The sequence below is a fragment of the Dama dama genome, chromosome 20 (genome assembly GCF_033118175.1).
Source record: "Dama dama isolate Ldn47 chromosome 20, ASM3311817v1, whole genome shotgun sequence".
NCBI classification, from domain to species: domain Eukaryota; kingdom Metazoa; phylum Chordata; class Mammalia; order Artiodactyla; family Cervidae; genus Dama; species Dama dama.
This window is the reverse complement of record NC_083700.1, coordinates 14577135-14601787: the sequence shown is the minus strand read 5'-3', so window position 1 is coordinate 14601787 and position 24653 is coordinate 14577135. Positions and strand designations below refer to the sequence as shown.

At 44.5% G+C, this 24653-nt stretch overlaps 1 protein-coding gene across 1 annotated transcript; it reads left to right on the top strand.

Annotated features, from left to right (window-relative positions):
* Positions 1-212: 212 nt before the first annotated feature.
* On the top strand, positions 213-24509 carry LOC133074477 (SLAM family member 5-like). Its single transcript, XM_061168410.1, has 4 exons — positions 213-234; positions 8707-9084; positions 22587-22883; positions 24343-24509. The coding sequence occupies exons 2-4, from the start codon at positions 8778-8780 to the stop codon at positions 24507-24509; spliced, it is 771 nt and encodes a 256-aa protein (XP_061024393.1). The 5' UTR covers positions 213-234; positions 8707-8777.
* The last annotated feature ends 144 nt before the right edge of the window (positions 24510-24653 follow it).

Sequence of the window (24653 nt, the reverse complement as noted above, 5' to 3'; positions counted from 1 at the left end):
TTATTCTATCCCTGTGAGCTGGCACCCAGAACTAACTTGGTAGCCCCACCCTTGGGGTGGGGAAGAGCCCAAGAACTCTTAGAGATGAAGCCTTTCCCGCTCACTTGTTGCTCCTCCTAAATGTTTCCTCTGCAGCCGCATAGGCTGTCAGGCAGCCTGAGATGGAGCCCTCCTCAGAAGACCCCCACCTCTGCTGGGCCACCCGTCTCCTGGGACTCACCAGCCTCCTCCTCAGTGAGTTGCCTGGGCTCTTTGTGGTGGGGGGCAACATACAGGGACCCCTTCTCTTTCTGATGTCTTAAGTTGTGTTGAGGCTGGGACCCCTGATTGGAGGCAGCCTTAGCTAGCATAAGGGATCCATTACTAGGGAGGTGAGGTCACTACTGTTTCAATAACAGGGAAGCCAAGGCAGTCTGGAGCTACTTGGGGAGAGGATTAGAGAGAGATACAGAAGCAGCTTCTGGGATGAAAGGAGTGGGAACAAGACCCCCCTGACCTGACAGAGGGAATGTAATAGCCTCTGCCACTGTCCAATGGAGAAGGGGCAGACCTAGAACCCTGTATCTGAGCTGGAGGAAGCAACTGGAGTCTAGTTTTCTTGGACCAATGAAGGATGTTGAATACAGTAAAATTCTAATTTTGTAAAAGGAGGAGCCTCCAAAATTTAAGGGCGTCTGTATAGCCACATGTTGTAAAAGAATGAAGAAACCATGGAAGGAACAGTAAACTGCTAAGTGGGTTCCAGCAGGGGGTGAACTTGGAGAAGAAAGAAAGGAGGGTGAAGCAGAGAGGACTGGGAATTAAGCAAAAAGGGAACTTAAGGGTGACTGTCATGAGAAAGTTGTATATCTCATTTATTTATTTATTTTTAGCTTTCTATTTTTTTTTTTTTTTTACATTGAAGGATAATGGCTTTTCAGTATTTTGTTGTTTCCTGTCAAACATCAAGATGAATCAGCCATAGATATACATATATATCCTCCCTCTTGAAACTCCCTCCCATCTCCCTCCCCATGGCACCCTTCTAGGTTGATACAGAGCCCCTGTTTGAGTTTCTTGAGACATACAGCTGATTCCCCTTATACATCTATATTACATGTGGCAATGTAAGTTTCCACGTTGCTCTATCCATACATCTCACCCTCCCCTCCCCTCTTCCCATGTCTGTAAGTCTGTTCTTTGTGTCTGTTTCTCCATTGCTGCCCTGCAAATAAATTCTTTGGTACCATCTTTCTAGATTCTGTATGTATGCGTTAGCATATGATATTTATCTTTCTCTTTCTGACCTGCTTCATTCTGTATAATAGGCTTTGTGTTCATCCACCTCATTAGAACTGACTCAAATGCATTCCTTTTTATGGCGGAGTAATACTCTATTGTGTGTATGTACCAAAACTTCTTTATCCATTCATCTGTTGATTGACATCTAGGTTGCTTCCGTGTTCTAGCTGTTGTAAACAGTGCTGCAGTGAACAAAGGGATACATGTGTCTTTTTCAATTTTGGTTTCCCCATGGTATGTGCCTAGGGGTAGGATTGCTGCGTCATATAGTGGTTTTATTCCCAGTTTTTAAAGAAATCTCCATACCATCTTCCTTAGTGGCTTTATCAATTTACATTCCCACCAAGAGTGCACGTGTTTCCTTTTCTCTACACCCCCTCCAGCATTTATTGTTTGTAGACTGTTTGATGATGGCCATTCTGACCAGCGTGAGTGATATCTCATTTTAGTTTTGATTTGCATTTCTCTAATAATGAGTGATGTTGAGCATCTTTTCAGGAGTTTGTTAGCCATTTGTATGTCTTCTTTGGAGAAATGTCTATTTAGGTCTTTTCCCCATTTTTTTTTTTTTTTTTGATTGGGTTGTTTGTTTTTCTGGTATTGAATTGTATGAGCTGCTTGTATATTTTGGAAATTAATCCTTTGTCAGTTGTTTCATTTGCTATTATTTTCTCCCATTCTGAGTGTTGTCTTTTCACCTTGCTTACAGTTTCCTTTTCTGTGCAAATCTTTTAAGTTTAATCAGGTCCCTGCTTTTTACTTTTGTTTTATTTCCATTACTCCAGGAGATGTGTCATAGAGGATCTTGTTTTGATTTATGTCATTAAGTGTTCTGTCTATGTTTTCCTTTAAGAGTTTTATAGTTTCTGATTTTAAATTTAGGTCTGTAATCCATTTTGATTTTATGTTTGTGTATGGCGTTAGGAAGTGTTGTAATTTCATTCTTTTACATGCAACTGTCTAGTTTTCCCAGCACCACTTATTAAAGAGGCTGTCTTTGCTGCATTATATATTCTTGCCTCCTTTGTTAAAAATAAGGTACCCATAGGTGCCTGGATTTATTTCTGGGCTCTCTAACTTGTTCCCTTAGTCTATATTTCTGTTTTTGTGTCAGTACCATACTGTCTTGATTACTGTAGCTTTGTAGTATAATCTGAAGTCCAGAGGGTTGATTCCTCCAGCTCCATTCTTCTTTCTCCAGACTGCTTTGGCTATTTGGGGTCTTTTGTTCTTCCACATGAATTGCAAAATTTTTTGTGCTAGTTCTGTGAAAAATGCCATTGGTAATTTGATAGGGATAGCATTGAATCTGTAGATTACATTCAGTAGTGTAGTCATTTTCAAAATATTGATTCTTCCTCCCCAGGAAGATGGAATATCTCTCTGTCTGTTTAGGTCATTTTTTATTTCTTTCAACAATGTCTCATAATTTTCTGTCTAAAGTCCTTTTGTCTCCTTAGGTAAGTTTATTCCTAGATACTTTATGCTTTTTGTTGCAATGGTAAATGAGACTGATTCCTTAATTTCTCATTCTGATTTTTCATTGTTAGTATAAAGGCATGCAAGTGATTTCTGTGTATTGATTTTGTATCCTGTGACTTTGCTAAATTCACTGATTAGTTCTAGAAATTTTCTAATACTATCTTTAGGGTTTTCTATGTACAGTATCATACCATCTGCAAACAGTGGGAGCTTTACTTCTTCTTTTCCAATCTGGAATCTTTTTGTTTCTTTTTCTTCTCTGATTGCTTTAGCTAGGACTTTCAAAACTATATTAAATAGTAGTGGGGAAAGTGGACACCCTTGTCTTGTTCCCAATTTTAGGGGGAATGCTTTCAGTTTTTCAATATTGAGAATAATTTTTGCTGTGGGCTTATCATACATGGCTTTTACTATGTTGAGGTAGGTTCCTTCTATGCCCATTTTTTGACGAGTTTTCATCATAAATGGATGCTAAATTTTGTCAACATCTTTTCCTGCCTCTTCTGAGATTATCATATGGCTTTTATCTTTCAATTTGTTAATATGATGTGTCAGATTGATTGATTTGCATTTATTGAAGAATTGTTGCATCCCTGGAATAAACCCAACTAGACCATGGTGTGTGAGCTTTTTTTAATGTGTTGTTGAATTCTGTTTGCTAAAATTTTGTTAAGAATCTTACATCTATGTTCATCAGTGATATTGACCTATAGTTTTCTTTTTTGTGTGTTGTCTTTGTCTGATTTTGGTATCGGGGTGATGGTGGTCTCATAGAATGAGTTTGGAAGTGTTCCTTCCTCTGCAAGTGTTTGAAAGAGTTTTAGGAGGATTGGCATTAGCTCTTCTCTAAATGTTTGATAGAATTCTGTGAAGCCATCTGTTACTGGGCGTTCCTTTTTTGGGAGAATTTTGATTATAGCGTCTATTTTGGTGCTTGTAATTGTGTTGTTCATAATTTCTATTTCTTCCAGGTTCAGTCTTAAAGATTGAGTTTTTATAAGAATCTGTCCATTTCTTCGAGGTTATCCATTTTATTGCCATATAATTGTTCATAATAGTCTCTTATTTTAATCCTATTAATTTCTGCATTGTCTGTTTTAACCTCTCCTTTTTCATCTCTAATTTTGTTGATTTGATTCTTCTCTCCTTTTCCTTGATGAGTCTGGTTAAATGTTTGTCAATTTTGCTTATCTTCTCAAAGAGCCAGCTTTTAGTTTTATTCAACTTTACTATTATTTCTTTCATTTCTTTTTCATTTATTTCCATTTTGATCTTTATGATTTCTTTCCTTCTGCTAATTTTGGGACTTTTTAGTTCTTTTTCCAGTTGTTTAGGTGTAAAGTTAGGTTGTCTACTCAAGGTTTTTCTTGTTTCTTGAGATAGGATTGTATTGCTGTTAACTTCCCTCTTAGAACAGCTTTTGCTGCATCCCGTAGGTCTTGAGTTGTCTTTTTTCCATTGTCATTTGTTACTAGGAATTTTTTGATTTGACAAATGGCAGTTACAAAATCAGGGAAATAATCATTTAAATAATGGAATATACACATATACATATACACCCCTAAGCAAAATCAAAACAGTCAAACAAAAATAAAGTACAATAGATTGACTTGGTGAACAAAGGAAACCAAAAATGATACCTACCAGTTAAGAACACAACTAACTGAAGCAGACGCTGGAGAAAAAAGGAAAAAAAACTAAAGCAAGGTGCCTCTGGATTTCAACTTGTGAAACCCCCCTTGGCTCCACCCCCGATGCATGACTCAGCAGTATTTCCTTGCTTCCATGGCTGCTTGACTTTCTTCCACAGGCATTTCCCACCACAACCTGCTGCCTCATGTCCCCTAGCTCTGCCTCTTTGCAGTCAACAGCAGCCCTCGCCCTGGGATTGCTCCGCAGTCCATACAATTCAGCTTCCAGACACTGTGCCTTCTAGGGGACCTGTGTCCTTGTCTGCAGTATGACTGCGGCAAGGACTGTCTGATTCTCCTTCCATTTTGGCTGCCACAGATCAGCTGTTTCACTCTCAGCCTTAAATGTTTCTCCTCTGACCCAGACAATTGCCCCGATGTGGGGTCAGACCCCAGCTTCATTTCCCCCAACCGCTGAGGGCAGGTCCAGTCCTATTAACTGTTTCCCCCCTAGTTCCTTTATCCTACCGAGTTTTTCATGCTTCTATATATTCTTTTCCAGTGGTCAGGTACTCCTGTCTGCTCTCAGGTGGTGTTCTGCAAGCACTTCTGTGTCTGAAGGTATATTCCTGATGTATTTGTGGAGGGAGATGTACTCTACACCTGCCTACTCCTCAACCATCTTGTTCTCTGTATATCTCATTTAGGACTTCGTCACAGATTATGTGTCTATAATGAAATTAAATAAAAACTGATGATAAATAATAAGACCCAGTGAGGTAGCAATTCTGAAGAGTGTTTGGAAAGCTTTTATTGTTTTAATTTTTGGGTTTAGTATCCCAGTCATTATATGAACTTGTCAGAGTTATATAAAATTCAGTGAATTAGAGAGCATTTGAAAACATTCGTTCTAAGTTGCTTCAGTTGTATCTGAGTCTTTTTGACCCTACAGACTGTATCCCTCCAGGCTTCTCTGTCCATGAGATTCTCGAGGCAAGAATACTGGAGTGGACTACAGGGGATCTTCCCGACCAATGGATCGAACTCATGTCTCTTAAGTCTCCAGGGGATCTTCCCGACCAAGGGAACGAACTCATGTCTCTTAAGTCTCCTGCATTGGCAGGCCAGTTCTTTACCATCAGTGCCACCTGGAAAGCATTTGTAAATAGATGTCTTGAAATAACAATGAACATTGCATGACATTACATCCCATTTAACTAGGTACCTTTGTGTCAGCAGTAAATTGTAAGCTTTCTCCTCTGTCAATTTTATTTCACTAAAGAGATATGGTAGAGTTGTTTTGTTTTTCCTATAGTTCCTGGGGCTCAAAGATTACATAAGAGAGATAGACAGACATGCAGAGAGAGCAGAGGGAAAAAGGGAGAGAGGAAGGGGTTGAGGAGAGAGAGAGACACTTCTCTCTTTCTTCTTCTTCTTCCTATATAGACACTAATCTCTTAATGAGAACCACAAATCTGCATGACATAAAAATGCAAAAATGTATGGTTTCAGTTCTGATGCTCACAAGTCCAAAATCAAGGTGTCAGCAGGAATATATTCTCTCTAAAATCTGTAGGGGGTGTTACACTGTTTGGACTGCCAAACAAGAGGCTACAGACTGGGTGAATTAACGACAGAAATTTGTTTTCCCTTAGTTCAATTATTAACGACAGAAATTTGTTTTCCCTTAGTTCTGGAGGCTGTATTCTAAGATCAAGTTTTGTGCCAGCTCTGTTTCTGGTGAGAGAGGGATAGGGCACTGTGTCATGGGGGCCTGCTGGGCATGGTGTTTGTGTCCTGATTTGTTTAGAGGGATTGGTATCAAAGTTTTTCCCAGCACTTCTCAATTGACCTTCTGTGAACTGTGTGTGGAGGTCCATTCTCACACCAGGGTGTGTGCTTTACAGTGGGGTCCCCAATTCCGTGGCCATGGACAAGCACTGGTCACTGGCCTGTTAGGAACCTGGCCACAAAGCAGGAGCTAAGTGGCAGGTGAGTGAGTGAAGCTTCATCTGTATTTACAGCCACTCCCCCTCACTGCCAAAGCTCAGGAAAACAAGCTCAGGGCTTCTGCTGATTCTGTATTATGGTGAGCTGTATAATTATCTCATTACAGGTCACAATGTATTATTATAATAATAAAGTGCACAATAAGTGTAAAGTAATTGAATCATCCTGAAACCATCCCCTGTCTGTGGAAAAATGGTCTTCCATGACACCAGTCCCTCCTGTCAAAAGGTTGGTGACTGCTGCTCTACAGGGCAGCAATCCTTTGCACCAGACCTAGTCTTGCAGTAGGGTCTCATATAGGGTGAGATGTGGAAAGAAGGGACAAAAGAGGAACTCTGAGGAGCCAGACAGGATATATGGATGAATGAATACCTTTTACTCTCGTGGACCACTTTCCCTAATGATACATATTGTGAAGCCTTTTGACCTGGGACTAAAAGGTCATTAAGCTCAGTGTGAGGGTCTGTAAGAGGGTCTGTGAGTTCTGTAAAAGAAGATGAAAGGACTGTGGTGAAGGCCTGATCCTGAGGCGATGCCTTATTAAATGAGTTGATGACTAAATGAATACAAAAATATCAGAAACACTTGTGCATATGAATGCTGGCATAAGCTCTTCTCTGCTTCCAGTGAGACCAGGAGTGGGTGTTAGGACAGCAGGAGATAGGCAGGTTTGAGATGAGAATGTACTGATTTGGAGAGAAGACTGTGTCCCCGGCAGTCAGAGCCCCACCCAGGAACATCTTGACCTGTTGGAAGAAGGAGATTATTTTTCCTTTGAGGATAAAGTTATTCTGTGGCACTTTCCCTGGTCCTATACTGTCCTACCCTGGTCCCCTAAAGGACAGAGGTATCAGGTCCCTGGACCTTAAGCCTCAAGGGGCAAGATAAACTCTGGAGCAATTGGCCCTGAGGGGAATGTGCCAAGTGGTCACAACTCTGCATAAAATTATCTGAGGAAGGCCCACTGCTATTTCTCAGGGACTCGTTGGGAAGTGCTGACTTGGTGGCAGGGACAGCAGAGTTCACTAAATGCTCACTTGCTCCCTCTCATATTCTAGGCCATGGCAGTTAGCCAGGGCCTTGTGACCAGTTCTGGCAAAAAAGCAAAAACAGAAATCACACTATATCTGGACAGAAGCAGGGAAACCCTTGGGTGATTCTCCTGTCTCCCCTCCCTACTGTGGGACTGGGAGCCTGTGAGGATGCTGTGAGCTCCATGGGTGCAGCTACAAGGAGGTGGCACCTCCTCCATGTGTGATAGGACTTCTCTCTCACTGTCTTTTGGGACCTGGGTGTGTGATATAAACACCCCTTGTTCTAAGACCCTGAGGTATTATAACTGTTTTTTACACAGCACAGTCTATCTGTCCTGACTACAATGCTGCCTATAAAGAACAGGAAGGAGAGCAGCCTTCATATTTGTATTAGGTGTCTATTGCTGTATAACCTGTCACCCCAAAACGTAGTGCCTTAATCACCACCCAATATGGTTTCACAGTTTCCATGGGTCAGGGCTTAGGGGTATTTCAGCTGAGTCCTCTCTGGCTCAAGGTGTCCTCAACTAACATCAAAGTCTTGGCTGGGGCTGCATCCACCCTGGGGTCATCCCAGAAGGATCTGTTTCTAAGCTCACTTAGGATTGTTGATGGGAGGTAGTTTCTGTGCCTGTTGGGTTGAGGGCCTCAGTTTCTCCCTGGCTGTTGGCCAGAGGCTCCCTCAGCTCCTTGCCACGTGGGCCCCTCCTTAGGGCAGCTGACAATATGGCAGGTGTATTCCTCAGAGTGAGAAAGAGAGTGAAGGAGAGAAAGAGAGTGTGTGTGTAAGGAAGAGGGACATCACAGTCTTATGTAACCCAGTATCATGCAATAACATCCATCTGTGTCTGTATTCTATTCCTTGGAAGCAAATCACCAGGTGCAGCCCGTATTCCAGGGGAAGAGGTGTCAAAAGGGTGTGAACAGGAGGAAGGGGGGTCTTTGAGAGACACATTGGGAGCTCCTTCTACAAATTCACAGTTATATATACCTGAAAATGTGATTCAGAGGATGATCTCACATAATTCCCACACATCATTAACAGCCAAGCAAGGAAAATCTGGGTTAGCAAGTTTAAGTAACTTGTTCAAGCTTAGGCACCACCAGAACCAGGATTAGATTTCAGAATTACTTCAAATTCACTGTACTTGCATTCCAAGAATCAGGAGAGTATATTGGATGGATTTCATGAAAAAGATAAGTTCTGTTGCTTTCTCTTTTCTTCTTAAGTGAGAAACTACTCACATTTTCTATCTCCAATGTCCTAGGCATCTGCAGCACAGTGGCACAGAATTCTGGACCACGTGATTCTGAAGCTCAGGATTCTGGATTTGTTCCCATGTATGGGATACGAGGAGGTTCTGTGCTGTTTCATGTGATCAAGGAGCAAGAAGCTGACCCAGAGGAGGTCTCATGGGGCTTTGGTCCTGAGTCAAACTACAGAGTCCTGCTGCGAGTCCGCCGTGGGGCAGAAACCCCAACCTGGGTCAGCCTCCAGGACAAGTACCAGCAGAGGGTCCACGTACCCAATGTGAGGTCTCTGAAGATTGAGAGCCTGACCTCTGAGGACAGTGGGCAGTACCGGGCTCGAGCCAGCTTCACTGGAGGAATAGAACGTACCGAGGTTTTCCACCTCACTGTTGATGGTAAGTGAGACCTCCTCACCCCACACTAAGGCTGCCCTCCTGCTTTTGTGGTAGGAGTTTCACACAGACCCCATTTTTCAGGATCCCTTCAAGACACCAGACTTCATATCCCATTTTCTCATTCAGAGCTAGGATAAGTAGGTTTACCACAAATGAACAGAGCTGAGATTCAAAGCAGGGATAAAATCATTTCAGCGTTTTGGAAAAGGAGAAAGAAAATTTGGGGTAAGTGTATTTATCATCAGTTCAGTTCAATCACTCAGTCATGTCTGACTCTTTGTGACCCTATGGACTTCAGCATGCCAGGCTTCATTGTCCATCACCAACTCCCAGAGCTTGCTCAGACTCATGTGCAATGAGTGGATGATGCCATCCAGCCATCTCATCCTCTGTCTTCTCCGTCTCCTTCTGCTTTCAGTCTTTCCCAGCACCAGAGACTTTTCTGATGCTGTGAAGAGTCAATACTTCACATCAGGTGGTCAAAGTATTGGAGCTTCAGCTTCAGCATCAGTCCTTGCAATGAATATTCAGGACTGATTTCCTTTACTATTGACTGGTTTGATCTCCTTGCAGTCCAATGGACTCCCAAGAGTTTTCTCCAACACCACAGCTCAAAAACATCAATTCTTTGGTTCTCAGCTTTCTTTATGGTCCAACTCTCACATCCGTACATGACTACTTGTAAAACCATAGCTTTGACTAGAATAAACTTTGTCAGCAATGTAATGTCTCTGGTTTTTAATATGCTGTCTACGTTGGTCATAGCTTTTCTTCCAAGAAGCAAGTGTCTTTTCATTTCTTGGCTGTGATCACCATCTGCAGTGATTTTGGAGCCCTAGAAAATTAAGTCTGTTACTGTTTCCATTGTTTCCCCATTTATTTGCCATGAAGTGATGGTACTGGATGCCATGATCTTAGTTTTTTGTTGTTGAGTTTTAAGCCAGCTTTTTTTTTTTTCTTTTTTTTTTTTTTTATTATTTTTATTTTTTTTTTTCCAGTGGGTTTTGTCATACATTGATATGAATCAGCCATGGATTTACACGTATTCCCAATCCCGATCCCCCCTCCCACCTCCCTCTCCACCCAATTCCTCTGGGTCTTCCCAGTGCACCAGGCCGGAGCACTTGTCTCGTGCATCCCACCTGGGCTGGTGATCTGTTTCACCATAGATAGCATACATGCTGTTCTTTTGAAATATCCCACCCTCACATTCTCCCACAAAGTTCCAAAGTCTGTTCTGTATTTCTGTGTCTCTTTTTCTGTTCTGCATATAGGGTTATCGTTATCACCTTTCTAAATTCCATATACATGTGTCAGTATGCTGTAATGTTCTTTATCTTTCTTTAAGCCAGCTTTTTCACTCTCCTCTTTCATTTTCATCAAGAGACTCTTTAATTCCTCTTTTCTTTCTCCCATCAGTGTGGTGTCATCTGCATATCTGAGGTTATTGATATTTCTCCTGGCAATCTTGTTTTCAGCTTGTGCTTCATCCAGCATGGCATTTCACATGATGTACTCTGTGTAGAAGTTAAATAAGCAGGGTGACAACATATAGCCTTGATGTTCTCCTTTCCCTATTTGGAACCAGTCTGTTGTTCCATGTCTACTACTTACTTTGCTTCGTAACCTGCATACAGATTTCTCAGGAGGCAGGTAAGGTGGTCTGGTATTCCCATCTCTTTAAGAATTTACCACAGTTTGTTGTGATCCACACAGTCAAAGGCTTTAGCATAGTCAGTGAAGCAGATTTAATTGTTTCCTGGAACTCTCTTGCTTTTTCTATAATCAACAGGTGTCGGCGATTTGATCTCTGGCCCCTTTTGCTTTTCTAAATCCAGCTTGAATACCTGGAATTTCTCAGTTCAGGTACTGTTGAAGCCTATTTTGGAGAATTTTGAGTATTAGTTTGCCAGCGTGTGAGATGAGGGCAATTGTGCAGTAATTTGAATATTTTTGCACTGCCTTTCTTTGGGATTGGAATGTAAACTGATCTTTTCCAATCCTGTGGCTGAAGAGGAAGATTTAAAACTTAACACTCAGTTAGAAATAACTTCATACTCATTCTGCTTCTGTTAGATATTCTTGCTGAGTGAAGATGGTACATGTGACCTAGGAATCAACTATTACCATAAGATATTCTGACAAGTATGGAATATTCTGTTCCTGCTTCTATGAGTTTCTGTTTGGAAATTTCCTGCATGTAACCCATAGCAACTCCTGTGCTCTGTAATTGCCCAAAACCCATAACAACCAGGTAACCAATCAACTGGTGCCATCTGTAATTATATGTACTGACCCTATAAGAGTAAAACTCACCCTGAGCTCGGGCCCCCAGACCTCAGAGGTTTAGCTTGTCCAGGACCACTGGCTTAATAAACCTGAGTTCTCCCACCCTCCAAGTGTGGTGCTTGGTTTCTTGATGGTCTGACTTCTGCAACATTTCTGGAAGCCCCAGGGAGATTCCAACCACACTGACCCCTTGAGACACCGCACCAGTGTCTTGGCCAGTTCAGAGTGGAGGAACTCCAAGCCAAATGAGGAGGGCTGCCACTTGGTGGTTTTCTGTATTCTGTTTTGGACTGGCATTCTGAATCTCCATGTGGCTGAGCCCTGGCCGGACTCATTGGAGGGATGGACCAACTCACCAGGCAAGACTTCTCAACAAGGTAAGGCCCCAGGGCCAGCCCCCAGTCATGTCCTAACTCAATGGGTAGAAGAGGAGATTGATCATCTCCTTGAGCAACAGTTAGGGAAATCTGGGAACTCTGCAGAAGGCAGGTGTTGTGATGACCTCTGTTCTGAATGTGTATATGAGTGAACTCCCAAGTTTGTCCTTGTTCCAGGGTGATTGTGTGGCTCTTCGGGCCTCATGGCTTTGGGTTCTGAGTGGGCCCTAACCTGCGGTTCTGGGGTGACCTCATATGGCTCAGGGCAGTGTCTGTCTCTGGGGGACCCAGTCCCTCCCTGTGAGTCAGATCCTGGTCAGAGGCTTACACTACCTGCCAAAGCTAAGAGGTACCTAAGTTCCCCATGACGACTTGGCCAGGTGGGCACCTGAATGGTGTCTTCTTGGAGGGGGTACCCATACTTGTTTCTCTTCATGCCACCAACACAGGGCAGGATACAGAGGGAGGGGGACAACTGGTTACTGATTTGATTTAGAAGTTGTGTATGTCCAAATGGCTCTTTTGCCCTAGGACCCTCTGCCAAAATTATTTTCTTAAAATTTTGAATGCTCATTTTCCCCTTCCATCAGCTGACTCTTTGAGCCAACTTATTGATAAATTGAGTTTTCCTCAAAAAGCTTGCCTCTTTTGCCAGGCAATTCTGTACCTCACTTTCTCTTGGTCCCTTGGGCCAGCCCATGTGAAGAGGCACACTCTGATGTGCTCCTGCCTACTTTTGGATTCTCATTACGAGGCTGTCTTCCTCTTTCACTTTTTCCATATAATTCCCCAATTCCCCAAGTGTTTGGGCCCTTTACCTAGGCAAGGAGCATGCATACTGCTCTCTCCACTTGCTCAGTGCCTTTGAGAGGGTCAATCACCCCAGATGCCCTCCGGAGTCCCACCTGATATTATTTTTTCATGAATCCCATTACAGGGGATTTCCTCCTTTCAGTCCTGTCTCCCTGAGGTATTTAGAGATCAGGGCCATCTTTAAGGAGACCCGCAATTGTGCTGTGTGGGAATACTGGGCTTTCCAGGAGTGGTGATGTCAGTGCTACCTGAGCTATAAGGCCCTAAGACAAGGCCCTTCCCATGTGCACCCCCTTTTTCTGGGTCAGAGAGGCAGATTACATTTGTCAATATGGGGGAGGCTACTCTAAGCGAACTGTTTTAGATTGTATGATAAAAACTTTAAGAAAAATTTCTCTGGAGACTATGGGGTTAAGATGACCTCAGAAAAGCTCTGCACCCTGTGTGAGTCAGAATGGCCCATTGTTGGGGTGGCTTGGCCTGCAGAGGGTAGTCTAGATCTTCCTACTGTTAGAGCTGTATACTGAGTGGTGATAGAGAACACCAGGCACCCAGACCAGTTTCCAAACATAGAGTCCTGGTTGCAAATCACCAATCAGCTAACTCCTTGGGTTCAGTTCTGTGCAAACCAGCAGGGACAGTGTAGGATCTTTGAGCCAGTGGCCTGGCTGGCTCCAAGAAAAGGCAAAGAAAGGCCAAAAAGGGTTATCCACCAAGGGGACCCTGAAGAAGAGTCCCTGTGCCTCTGCCCTACATTCCAACTGCTCCTCCAGTTCTCATCCAGCTTCCTCACCGTTTACCAGACAGCCCTTCACCATCTGTGTCTCCTTCACCTCCAAATCCAGAGCACCCTCCAAGCCCACAGCGACTTCACTCAGACAACCAGCCAGCTCATCAGCCCACAGCCCTGCTGATGCCTTTATGAGAGACCTGAGGCCCTTCCCAGATTAATGAGGATGACTCTGTCCAGCTAGAATGCCCAGTCCTTTATTACCAACCCTTTACCACTACCGGCCTCCTCAACTGGAAACACCATACTCCATCTTACGCAGAGATATCGCAGGCAATGATTGGTCTTTTTCAGTCTATTTCTCATAGCCACCAGCCTACCTGGAACAACTGTCGCCATCTTCTTCTGACTCTCTTTGACACTGAGAAATGCTGCTGAATCCTTCAGAATCTCCAGGATGGATCAAAGGGCAGGCGCCATCTGGTACAGTAGATCCTGCAGCCTGGGCCCTGGGGACTACAATGGACATTTGGCCCAACTGAGACTTCAATGCCCTGGATGGGAAGGACTCCCTCAACAATTACTGTCAAGCCCTGCTACAGGGACTGAGGGCAGGAGCCAGAAAACCAACAAATATGTCTAAGACAACGGAGGGGCACCAGAAGCACCTGATGAATCACCAGAGGTGAATCACTCCTGGAGTTCTATGAGAGACTGTGTGCAGCATTTTGGGTGTACACCACTTCTGACCCCGAAGTGCGAGAAAACCAATACATGGTCAATGCAGCATTTGTGGCTCAGTCTTATGCTGACATCTGACTTAAGCTCCAGAAACCCGAGGGATTCACTGGAATGAATGCCACTCAGGTGCTGGAGGTTGCAGACAAGGTGTTTGTGAACCACTACTGAGAAGCCCAAAGGATGGCTGACAAGAGAATGAAGTAGGTGTTGCTGCTGGCTGCTGCACTGGGGAACCCAGATCCAGTGTAACAGACCGTTCCTCCATGTAAAGGGGAAGTCAAGAAGGGGCCACTACTGTATCTCAACCAGAGCACCTATTGCAAAGAGACTGGACAATGGAAGAATGAATGCTCCCATCACAGAAGGATGTGTGAAAGGTCAAAGAAGTTCAGTCAACTCAACAAAGGAAAGTACCAGCCTGAGCCAGTCGTCCAAAACCTTATCGGCCTGGCAGGAGCAGAATCAGACTAGGAAGGACCAGGCTCCCTGACCGTGGCCTCCTGGCAGCCTACGGTGGCAATGAAATTAGGGGGGCAATCAATGACTTTTATGGTGGACACCAGAGCTGAAGGCTCCGTGATAATCACACCTGTGATTCCCCTCACAGGTCAAAGAGCAACTATCATCAGTGCCACAGGAGACAGGACTGCCCATTCATTCTGCAAGTCCCGCTCATGCCAGAAAGCCCCCCTAGTGACTCAGGAATTCCTATACTTACTGGAGTGCCCCATTCCCCTACTGGGCAGAGACTTACTGACAAAGCTTGGCGTGCAGATTACCTTTGCCCCCAGGAGGCATGTGAGTCTCATCCTGTGGAGGCAATCAGCTCTGATGATGGCTATGACTGTGCCCAGGGAAGAAGAAGTGTGCCTCTATTCTTCAGAGAGAGAACAGACAAATCCAAGCAGCCTTCTAAAAGAGTTCTCCGCTGTCCGGGTAGAAAAGGGTCCCCAGGTTTGGTCAAATACCACACACTCTTCATGGTGGACATGAAGCCAAGGGCCACTGCTGTCGGACAGAGGCAATATCCAGTACCACAGGAGGCATGCCTGGGAATTTGAGACCACATCCAATGCCTACGAGACACCCAAATTTTGATTGTCAATCTCCCTTCAACACTCCACTCCTACCAGTTAAGAAACCTGGAGGGAACGACTGTCTCCATAAGCAGGATCTCCGCACCATCAACAACACAATGATGACTATCCATCCAGTGGTTCCCAAACCCTTACAAGCTCCTGAGCCTCTTACCCATCTATACAAGCTGGGTCAACTGTGTCGATCTCAAGGATGCCTTCTGTTTCTGCTGTCACGGGCCAGCCAGCCCTTCTTTACCCTTGAGTGGGAAGACCCACACACCAGGAGACAGACACAACTGACTTGGACCCGACTGCTGCAAGGCATCAAGAACTCACCTACCCTGTTTGGTGAAGTCCTGGCTGTGGATCTTGCTGCCTTCCCCAGAGAAACTTTGAACCGCACCCTACTCCAGTACATGGATGACCTGTTGCTAGCCAGTCAAACCAAAAGGGACTGCTGGAAAGTCACCAAAGCCCTGCTGGCTCTACTATCCACTACGGGGTACAGGATGTCATGGAAAAAGGCTCTTATCTGCAGACAGGAGGTCAGTACCTTGGGTTTGTCATCTCTAGAAGCCACTGGGCACTTGGGTATGAGAGGAAACAAACTATCTGCTCAATACCTCAGCAAAGCACCAAGAAATATTTGTGAGTTCCTTGGGGTTGCTGATTTTAATGGATCTGGATACTGCGTTTTTCTGAAATTGCCAAACCATTGTACGAAACCACAACAAGGTCTGGTAAGGACCCCCTAGAGTGGGGGCCTAAACAAGAAAAAGCCTTCAGGGAGATAAAAAGACTTTCGACCAGCGCTCCAGCGTTAGAGCTGCTAGATGTTTCGTGGGACTTTAACCTCTTCATGCATAGAAAAATCACACTACACTGGGGGCCCTCACACAGTTGGGCCATGGCAGTGCCTGGTCGCATACCTGTCCAAATGACTGGATCTTGTGACCACGGGATAGCCTTCATGTCTCCATGCTTTAGCTGCCACTGTGGTCCTGGTCAGAGAAGCAGATAAGCTTACACTAGTACAAAATATAAATGTAAAGTTTCCCCATGCTGTCACTGCGCTGATGAACAGCCAAGGGTACAGGCGGCTCACCAACACCAGGATGACTCACTATCAGGGACTACTCTGTGAAAACCCACGGGTCCACCTCGAGACTGTGCAGATGCTGGATCCCACTATCTTCTTACTTAAGGAGACTGTAACCCCTGATCATAACTGCAAAGAGGTCATAGATGAAATTTACTTGAGCAGGCCAAACCTGATGGATGTTCCTCTCCAAAACCCAGAACTGGAACTGTTCATTGATGGAAGCAGTTTTGTCAGGGCAAACAAAACCAGACAGGCTATGCAATAACAACAGTAGACAGCGTAATAAAGGCTGAGGCCTTCCCACAAGGGTGGGCAGCACAACGGGCTGAGGTGTGGGCACTTATCTAGGCATTAAGGCACACTGAAGAAAAGTGAGTCAATATCTACACTGACTCAAGTTACGCCTTGGCTGCTTTACATGTTCATGGAGTCCTTTATGAAGAAAGGGGACTACTGATAGCAGGGGGAAAGGAGATCACAAACAAAGAAGAAATCCTTCAGCTGTTAGAGGCAGTTTGAAAGCCTTCCCAAGTGGCAGTCATCCGTTGCAAAGGACATCAAAGGGGAACTGATCCAGGTAGCAAAGGGAATCCATGGGCCGACCAGACAGTCAAGAAGGCAGCAACCCAACCAAGTCCCACGGTAGGCCCTGAGCCAATTTTTAAGGTACTCTTGGAACCAAAGTTGCCTCCGTCCCTGAGATATATGGAGAAAGAAGATCAATGGGCTTTAGATGAGGGAGGAACAAAAGAAAAAGAGGGTTGGTGGAGTCTGCCAGAGCAAAGGGTCTTTGTCCCCAGCAATATAGCAGTCCAGCTGGTGAAACAGCACCATGAGACAACTCACTTAAAGAAAAGTGCACTGGAAAGTTTACTGAGCTGCTAGTATTCTGTTCCTAAGCTCCCAACCCTGTGTCCTCAGATCAGTGTTAGATGTGACTTGTGCGTGAGACAATGCCAGCCAACGACCAAGACCCAGCCCAGGGGTTCAGGCACTTGGGACACTGCCCTTTGACTTCCCTGAAGTCAAGCCCTGCAAGTGTTCTCAATATTTACTTGTGGTAGTCTGCACCTACTCGGGATGTGCTGAGGCCTATCCCAGGCACACTAAATGGCACGCGAGGTGGCCAAGGCCCTACTAAGAGAGATAATCCTGAAGTACGGGCTACCTGCCTCCATAGGGTATGACAAAGGGCCAGCCTCTGTATCTGAGATAATCCAGACTTTATCCAAGACACTGATGGTCAGATGGAAGCTCCCAACCACTAACAGGCCACAAAGCTCAGGGAAAGTTGAGCACATGAATCAGACCCTGAAGACTACGTTAGTTAAGCTCTGTCAGGAGACCCAGTTACCTTGGGTCGTCATGCTACCCCAGCCTTGCTCTGAGCCAAGTGCACCCTAAGATCCTCAGGCTATTCTCCCTTGAGATCTTATACGGGAGACCACCCCCAGTGATAGGGAAGCTCAAGGGAGACTCCCAATGACTAGCTGACCTGAAGATGTCCTGACACCTCCAGGCCCTAGGAAGAGTCTTCTGCCATGTCGCTCAAGAAACCTTAGGAAGGACTCCCATTCCTTTGGGCAATTGGGTTCATTCCTATAGGCCAAGAGATGAGGTATGGGTTAAAGACTGTAAAGAGGAAACACTTCAGCCAGTCTGGACAGGCCCTCAAACAGTCGTCCGGGTGACCCCTGCTGCTGTTAAGTTACAGGTGTCACTCCGTAGAGTCACCATACCTGGGTGAAGATAACAGCACCTCTAGAAGGGCAAGAGTTCGGGACTGCTGAGGCTCATCTCAACAATCCCACTTTGGGTCTTCCTTCCTAGACACCCAAATCCTGCCTAAGATCTTCAACCCTGCTCAAGTCACTTCAGGGCTGGCTGGTTCACACATGGTGGAACCTTGAGGAATTTGACCAGGGACCTCTTAGAGTCAGGGTTACGATGATACCCTGCCAAGTAGGGACTGGTTGCACCACTGACCTTGATGCTTTCTGTGGGTCAAATATGAGGAATTTCTTTGGTTAAAATCTACCCCCAAAGTAATGGGATTATTAAATGGAATCAAATGTTTTGTATAATAGCAGCTTATATCCTGCTGAGCTATAGTGCATTAGAAAGTAAAGCAGCCCCACATGTACTCCATGCATTCACATGACTAGATCAGGTCAGGGGGTCACTTGGACCTTGCTTCACCATATTCACTTCCCCTGCCAAGGAGAGGCCCAAGAAACCTGTGTTCATAACAAGGCAACCTATTCTATTTGTCAACAAAAAGGTCAATATATTTGGTTTGACCACCAGATTGCCTCCTAATGAAGATTGGTTAGAGATTCGGCACCAAGAAGGAGGGCTTCTGATTAACCAGACACAAATTACAAATTTAGAACTTCTGGTGGTGGTACATTTTGAAGTGTGTGCTGCTATTAATAGAAACCCCTGGAATACTATAAAATGTGGGGCTTATCATGGGAACAAGAGTACGCGTTCAATGACAAATATATGTGTGAATTAGCACCCACCCACTACTCTTGCTATGGTGATTGTTGGGCTCACTGCACTCACTGGAGCTGTGTCACATGGACAATGTGAAAAGATAAAAGAAGATAACTCTCCTTCAAAAGGGAATTGTTGGCCCCAATTGTGAGCTAGGGATATATAATCCTGTCAGTTTCACTATCTTAAACCCCGGGGACTCAAAATGAATAAAAATGGTTTCAAAATCGGTATTTATATCAATGGGAGAGGTGCTGACCCAGGAACTGGGTTGGATTTCCAGAGTGTTTATGTTCAATTCCTGGCATCTACACAAAAGCTCTTCCATTCTTTTTATAAAGAGATAGAAAGTGGTCCCCTTCCTTCTTCAGTCAAAACTAAAAACCTGTTCTTAGCTCTAGCTGAGAACATAGCCCAGACATTAATGGTTATTTCCTGCTGTGTGTGTGGGGTAACTAACATGGGAGAACAACGGCCCTGGGAAGCTAAAGAATCAGATCCCCAGAGACCCTTCAACAGCTCAGGTGAATTCAAGAAAACCAGGGTCAGAATTTGGCATTTAAAGACTTCCATAATTGGCAAGAAGTGTCTGGAGCTGTGGGGCCCAATATTCAACATTCCGGTAGGAAGAGTCACTTGTCTTGGCCAAAGATATTATAATGCAACTACTCACACCTCTGATTGGTGGGGAAACACAAACTATACAGAGCCTAATCCTCACCCTCTAGCAAGCTTCCCCAATTTAAAGACCAGATGGGATGACTTGTCCACTGAAGGTCATTGGCCTGCTCCAGAAGGATTATTATATCAGATTTGTGGGGCTAATGCATATTCAATTTTGCCAGCCAACTGGTCAGGGGGCATGGTTATTGGGGACTATCCATCTCTCCTTTTCCTACTTCCCCTAGCCCAAGGTTAATCACGGGGAGTCCCAGTTTATAAAGACAAAGTCCTCATCAAAAAGTGCAGATATCTACAGATTGGAAATTGGAAAGATGACAAATGTCCTCCTGAATGTATAATCCTACACTATGGGCCAGCCAATTGAGCAGAAGATGGGTCCTGAGGCTACCAAGCCCCAATTTACATGCATAACAGAATTATCTGGCTCCAAACGGTGGTTGAGGTCTTTACTAATGAAATGGTAAAGTTTTGTAACTTATTGGTAGAACAACAAACCAAGATGTTATCTATCAGAATCACCTAGCTCTAGATTACTTACTGGCTACAAGGGGTGGCGGTGGGCATCTGTGGGAAGCTCAATCTTAGCAACTGTTGTCTACAGATAGATGATAAAGGCAAGGTCATAGAAGAAATAACCAGGAAAATGACTAAAATAGCTCATGTCCCAGTCCAGACTTGAAAGGGATGGAATCCTGGAGAGCTACTTGAGGGATGGTTTTCTTATCACAGAGGATTCAAAACACTAGCATGAATAGTCCTATTCTTCCTTTGGATCTGCTTCCTCTTATCATGCCTTTTGTCATTAATCATGAGGACAGTTTCTGGCCTAGTAGAAGCTGCTGCAGACGGAGGGCACCACACACCTCCTAGCCCTGAGAGGTTATCAGCCCCTGGGCCAAGAAGATCAAGACGTTGGTGCCTTATAAGATTTAAGGGGCTTCAAGAGGGGAGACTGAAGAGGAAAATTTAAAACTTACACTCAGAAATAACTTCATGCTAGTTCTGCTTCTGTAAAAATATTCTTGCAGCTCCAAGATAGGAACAAGATGACCAAGCAACTGACTATTACCATGAGATGTTCTGATAAGTATGGAATGTTCTATTCCTGCTTCTGTGAATTTCTGTTTGTCAATTCCCTGCACATAACCCATAGCAACTCCTGTGCTCTGTAACTGCCCATTTCCCATAGCACCCAGGTAACCAATCATCCAGTGCCAAGTGTAATTGTGTGTACTGAACCTATAAAAGTAAAGCTCATCCTGAGTTCGGGCTCCCAGAACCCTAGAGCGTTAGCTCATCTGGGACCGCAGGCTTAATAAACCTGAGTTCTCCAACCCTCCACGTCTGGTGCTTGGTTTTAGCAGTCGGATTCTTGCAACATGTCCACTGCTGAGTTTTCCAAATTTGCTAGCATATTGAGTGCAGCACTTTAACAGTATCATCTTTTAGGATTCGAAACAGCTCAGCTGGAATTCCATCACCTCCACTAGCTTTGTTTGTAGTGATACTTCCTAAGTCCCACTTGAATTCATACTCCAGGATGTCTGGCTCTAGGTGAGTGATCACACCATCATGGTTATCTAGATCATTAAGATCTTTTTTGTATAATTCTTCTGTGTATTCTTGCCACTGCACTTAATATCTTCTCCTGCTAGGTCCATATAGTTTCTGTCCTTTATTGTGCCCATCTTTACATGATAAGTTCCCTTGGTATCTCTAATTTTCTTGAAGAGATCTCTAGTCTCCCCCATTTTATTGTTCTCCTCTGTTTCTTTGCATTGATCACTGAGGAAAGCTATTTTTTCTCTCCTTGCTATTCTTTGGAACTCTTCAGTCAGATGGATATATCTTGCTTTTCCTCCTTTGCCTTTCACTTCTTTTCTTTTCTCACCTATTTGTAAGGCCTCCTCAGATAACCACTGCCGTTTTGCATGTCTTCTTCTTGGGAATGATTATGAGCACCATCTCCTGTACAATGTTATGAACCTCCATCCATAGTTCTTCATTAGTATTTGCCATAATAATTATTATTCTTTATAGGACTCAGTTTATTTGATTTGTGTATTAATTTTCTATTGCTTCTACCACAAATTAGTATAAAGTTAGTGGCTTAAAACACCAAAGTATTATTTTATCTTTTTGGAGATCAGAAGTCAAATAGGGGTCTCACTGGGCTAAACTTCTGCTTTTAACCTAACACATTCAGAGGTTCCGGAGGTTGGGGCACTATTCGTCTACCACAATTTGGAATTCCATATGTAGGTAGTCCTCCCTATCCTCTCTCTTCTCACCAGCTAGAGGTATCAATTCAGTTCCGTCACTCAGTCATGTCTGACTCTACCACTCTCTGGACTGCAGCATGCCAGGCTTCCCTGTCCATCACCAACTCCCGGAGCTTGCTCAAACTCTGGTATGAAAAGGCCAGAGATATAACTGCTCACAAAGACCCCTTCAATCTAGCTCTCAAATCCTCAATAGAAACAGGAGAAAATTTACACAGCGATACATCTTAAGAGCCTCATTCAGTCAACTCTTTTTTCCCTAGAGTTTCTGCTGCATAGGGAAATATCTGCTATGAGAGTGACTTTGACAACTTTAGTTTCCCACGTGATATCTATGACAAACTTGTCAGTGACTTCTCTGCCGGTGTGCGCCTCAAGTTTAGTGGCATTTTCTAACCACACTTGGTTTGTGGTTGCTGGTCACTGCCACTGCATCTCTCAGAAATGTCTCTAGTTTGGCATCCCAGCACAGGCCATATGTCAATGTTCCATAAGGGCTGTGTAGTCCCAGGCATCATCTGAACAGGAGAAGCAGGGCAATGGTCCTGGACAAGGTCAAGTCCTTACTTCCCCACCGTCTTCCCTTGGAAAGAAGGAAACATCCCAATTTCTTATATACAATGCATCCTGGAAGGTGAGGTCCAGCATATAGTTTTTCATTTTAATGGAAGAATTTTAAGGCTTGGTAATCTAGTAAGATCACATAGGGCTTACCTCAATTGTTTCTTTTCTTATTGTCACTGCTGTATATTTGGGTTTTGGGAAAATAGTGCTTCTTCTGGAAAATGCATTCAGCATCCTGAGAGGGAGGTTGCCAGAGGTTCAGTGAGATAATGGATGAGAAAATGTGAACTGTAAAGTTCTCCACTCATGTGATGCTCCATTCTTCTGTCTCACATGCCCCAGAGCCCGTGATCATTCCTGAGATCCTGGTCAACTCATCATCCATCACACCAGGCTGGTGCAATGTCACTCTGGAGTGTAACGTCCCAGGAAACAGAGAAGACCTGAGTGTGACCTGGGAAAGCAAGGGCCTTCCCAGGGAGCTGGAGTGGAGTGGGACACTGGAACTAGACCCCAACACCTGGGAACTGACTGTGAACAAGTCCCTGATCCAGTCCAGTGCCACCCTCACCTGTGTGGTCAGCAACCATGTAGAGAAGAAAACTGCCTCTGTAGACTTTGCACAAGTCTGTTCCCACGGTGAGTGCAACCTGCCAGAGGGGAGGGGCACTCCCAGAGTTCACGTGCTCTGGGTGAGAGCTCTGGGATTCTCTCCCCCCTCTATTATTAGCACCACCTTCCACTGGGGTCACCTGATACCTGAGCCTGGGAAGCACAACCAATTTGCTTCTGCTTTTAAATTTCTCGCACATCCATGCTCTCCTCTCCACCCCTTGCCATTGCTGGTCCAGACAGCAGCCTTTCAGGAACTCTCCCCACATCACTCATCATTCACTGTGTGTTCAGTGTGGTCTTAGAAAAAGGGAATTTGATTGTGTCAGCTGTGCCATCTGAGGGATTGACCTCCAGTGTCTCCCTGTATGATTCAGGGCTTAAATGCTTCTCTGCCCATGTCACTCTCCTCACATATTTCACACTGGATTGTTTAACTAGAGACCCTGAATGAGTCTTGCTATCACAAGCTTCCGACCCTCTGGAAATGCTGTTTCCTCTACCATCAGTCCTCCAAAGTCAAGAGCCCTTCACTTTCTTATTTCCTCCTGTTGAGGGATGTCTCTCAGTTAAGACCAGCTTCATGGGGGATGATCAATATGGTTACCCAGGGTCCTGTGCTTGGTTATGGTTCTGTTCTTAATAATGTTCGAAGAAAAGGAACCTCCATCTCATTTGGTACGGGGCCTTGCAGGTGCTGTGACCTTCCAGCATAGACATTATCTTTATAAAGGAGCGGTCCAAGGCCACCCCACACGGAGTTAACAATTCTGTTTATGGACTTGTCTCCTGTGTAACTTAGAATACCTGGAGGGCAGAGGCCATGTCTTGTTGTCTTTGAATTCATGTCCCAAGCAAAGACTCTGGCAGTGTTTGTTCACATTCACTGTTTCATTGAATCATGAATGAATATGTGTAGTTTGCCCTTCTAACCCATCCTCCACAAGGGAGACCTGACCTGCTGGAGGCATCTGATATGTCAGCATCACTTAAACCCCTATAACCCTCCCCTCAGCCTCATCATGGACTGTCAGATAAAATAAACATTCAGTCAGACCCTTGGGAAGGAGGTTCTTTCTCCCTCTTCTCCTCTTCATCTGGCTCCTTCCTGATCTGTCCCTCTCCAACTTGCAGCGTGAGGTGGTGGCAACCCTCAGGGCTGATGATCTGACAGTAAGATTCCCTGAACATGGTGCTCCTCCTTTCTGAAATTCTCTGCCCACCTTGAATATCTGGGAAACTCCTACTCCTCCCTCAAGACTCAGTTTATGCATCACCTCCTCTGGACAGCCCATCCTGAAGACATGTGTACCAGGTGGTATTTTCTCAGTTCAGTTATGAATGAACCTACTGCACTCTTACCTCTTCAACTTCTGAACCAGGACTTTAGACTTCTCCATATGTTTTCTATCTCCCTATGGCAATGGATATTTAAAATTCTGCCTTCCCTTAACCATTCTCCATTTTCTCTGTGTGAGGGAAACAGGTTCACAAGAACAGACCATTTCTGGCCCCTTTGGAATCGTCCTATGTATCACTGTGCTTGTGCTATACTTCCTGGGAACTGGACTGTGCTTTTGGAAAATATATAAGAGGGAAAGGAACATGGATACTGGAAGAGGCAAGTTGAACTTCTTTTTCTTCCTCAGATAAATCCTCTCTTCTATTGAAACCCACTTTCTTCACCTTGCTGCTCAGAGATTTCCCTCTGCAAAAGGGCGGATGGGTGTGATAATGGCACTGGGGTATAACCATGGAACTGGGTACAGGTTTATGAGACTGAGATTAAAGCTCTAC

Coding starts and splice junctions, on each gene's coding strand:
- LOC133074477 (XM_061168410.1), top strand. CDS start 8,778: ATGTATGGGATACGAGGAGGTTCTGTGCTGTTTCATGTGATCAAGGAG. Junction 9,085..22,586: donor TTTCCACCTCACTGTTGATG/GTAAGTGAGACC, acceptor CACATGCCCCAG/AGCCCGTGATCATTCCTGAG. Junction 22,884..24,342: donor TGCACAAGTCTGTTCCCACG/GTGAGTGCAACC, acceptor TGAGGGAAACAG/GTTCACAAGAACAGACCATT.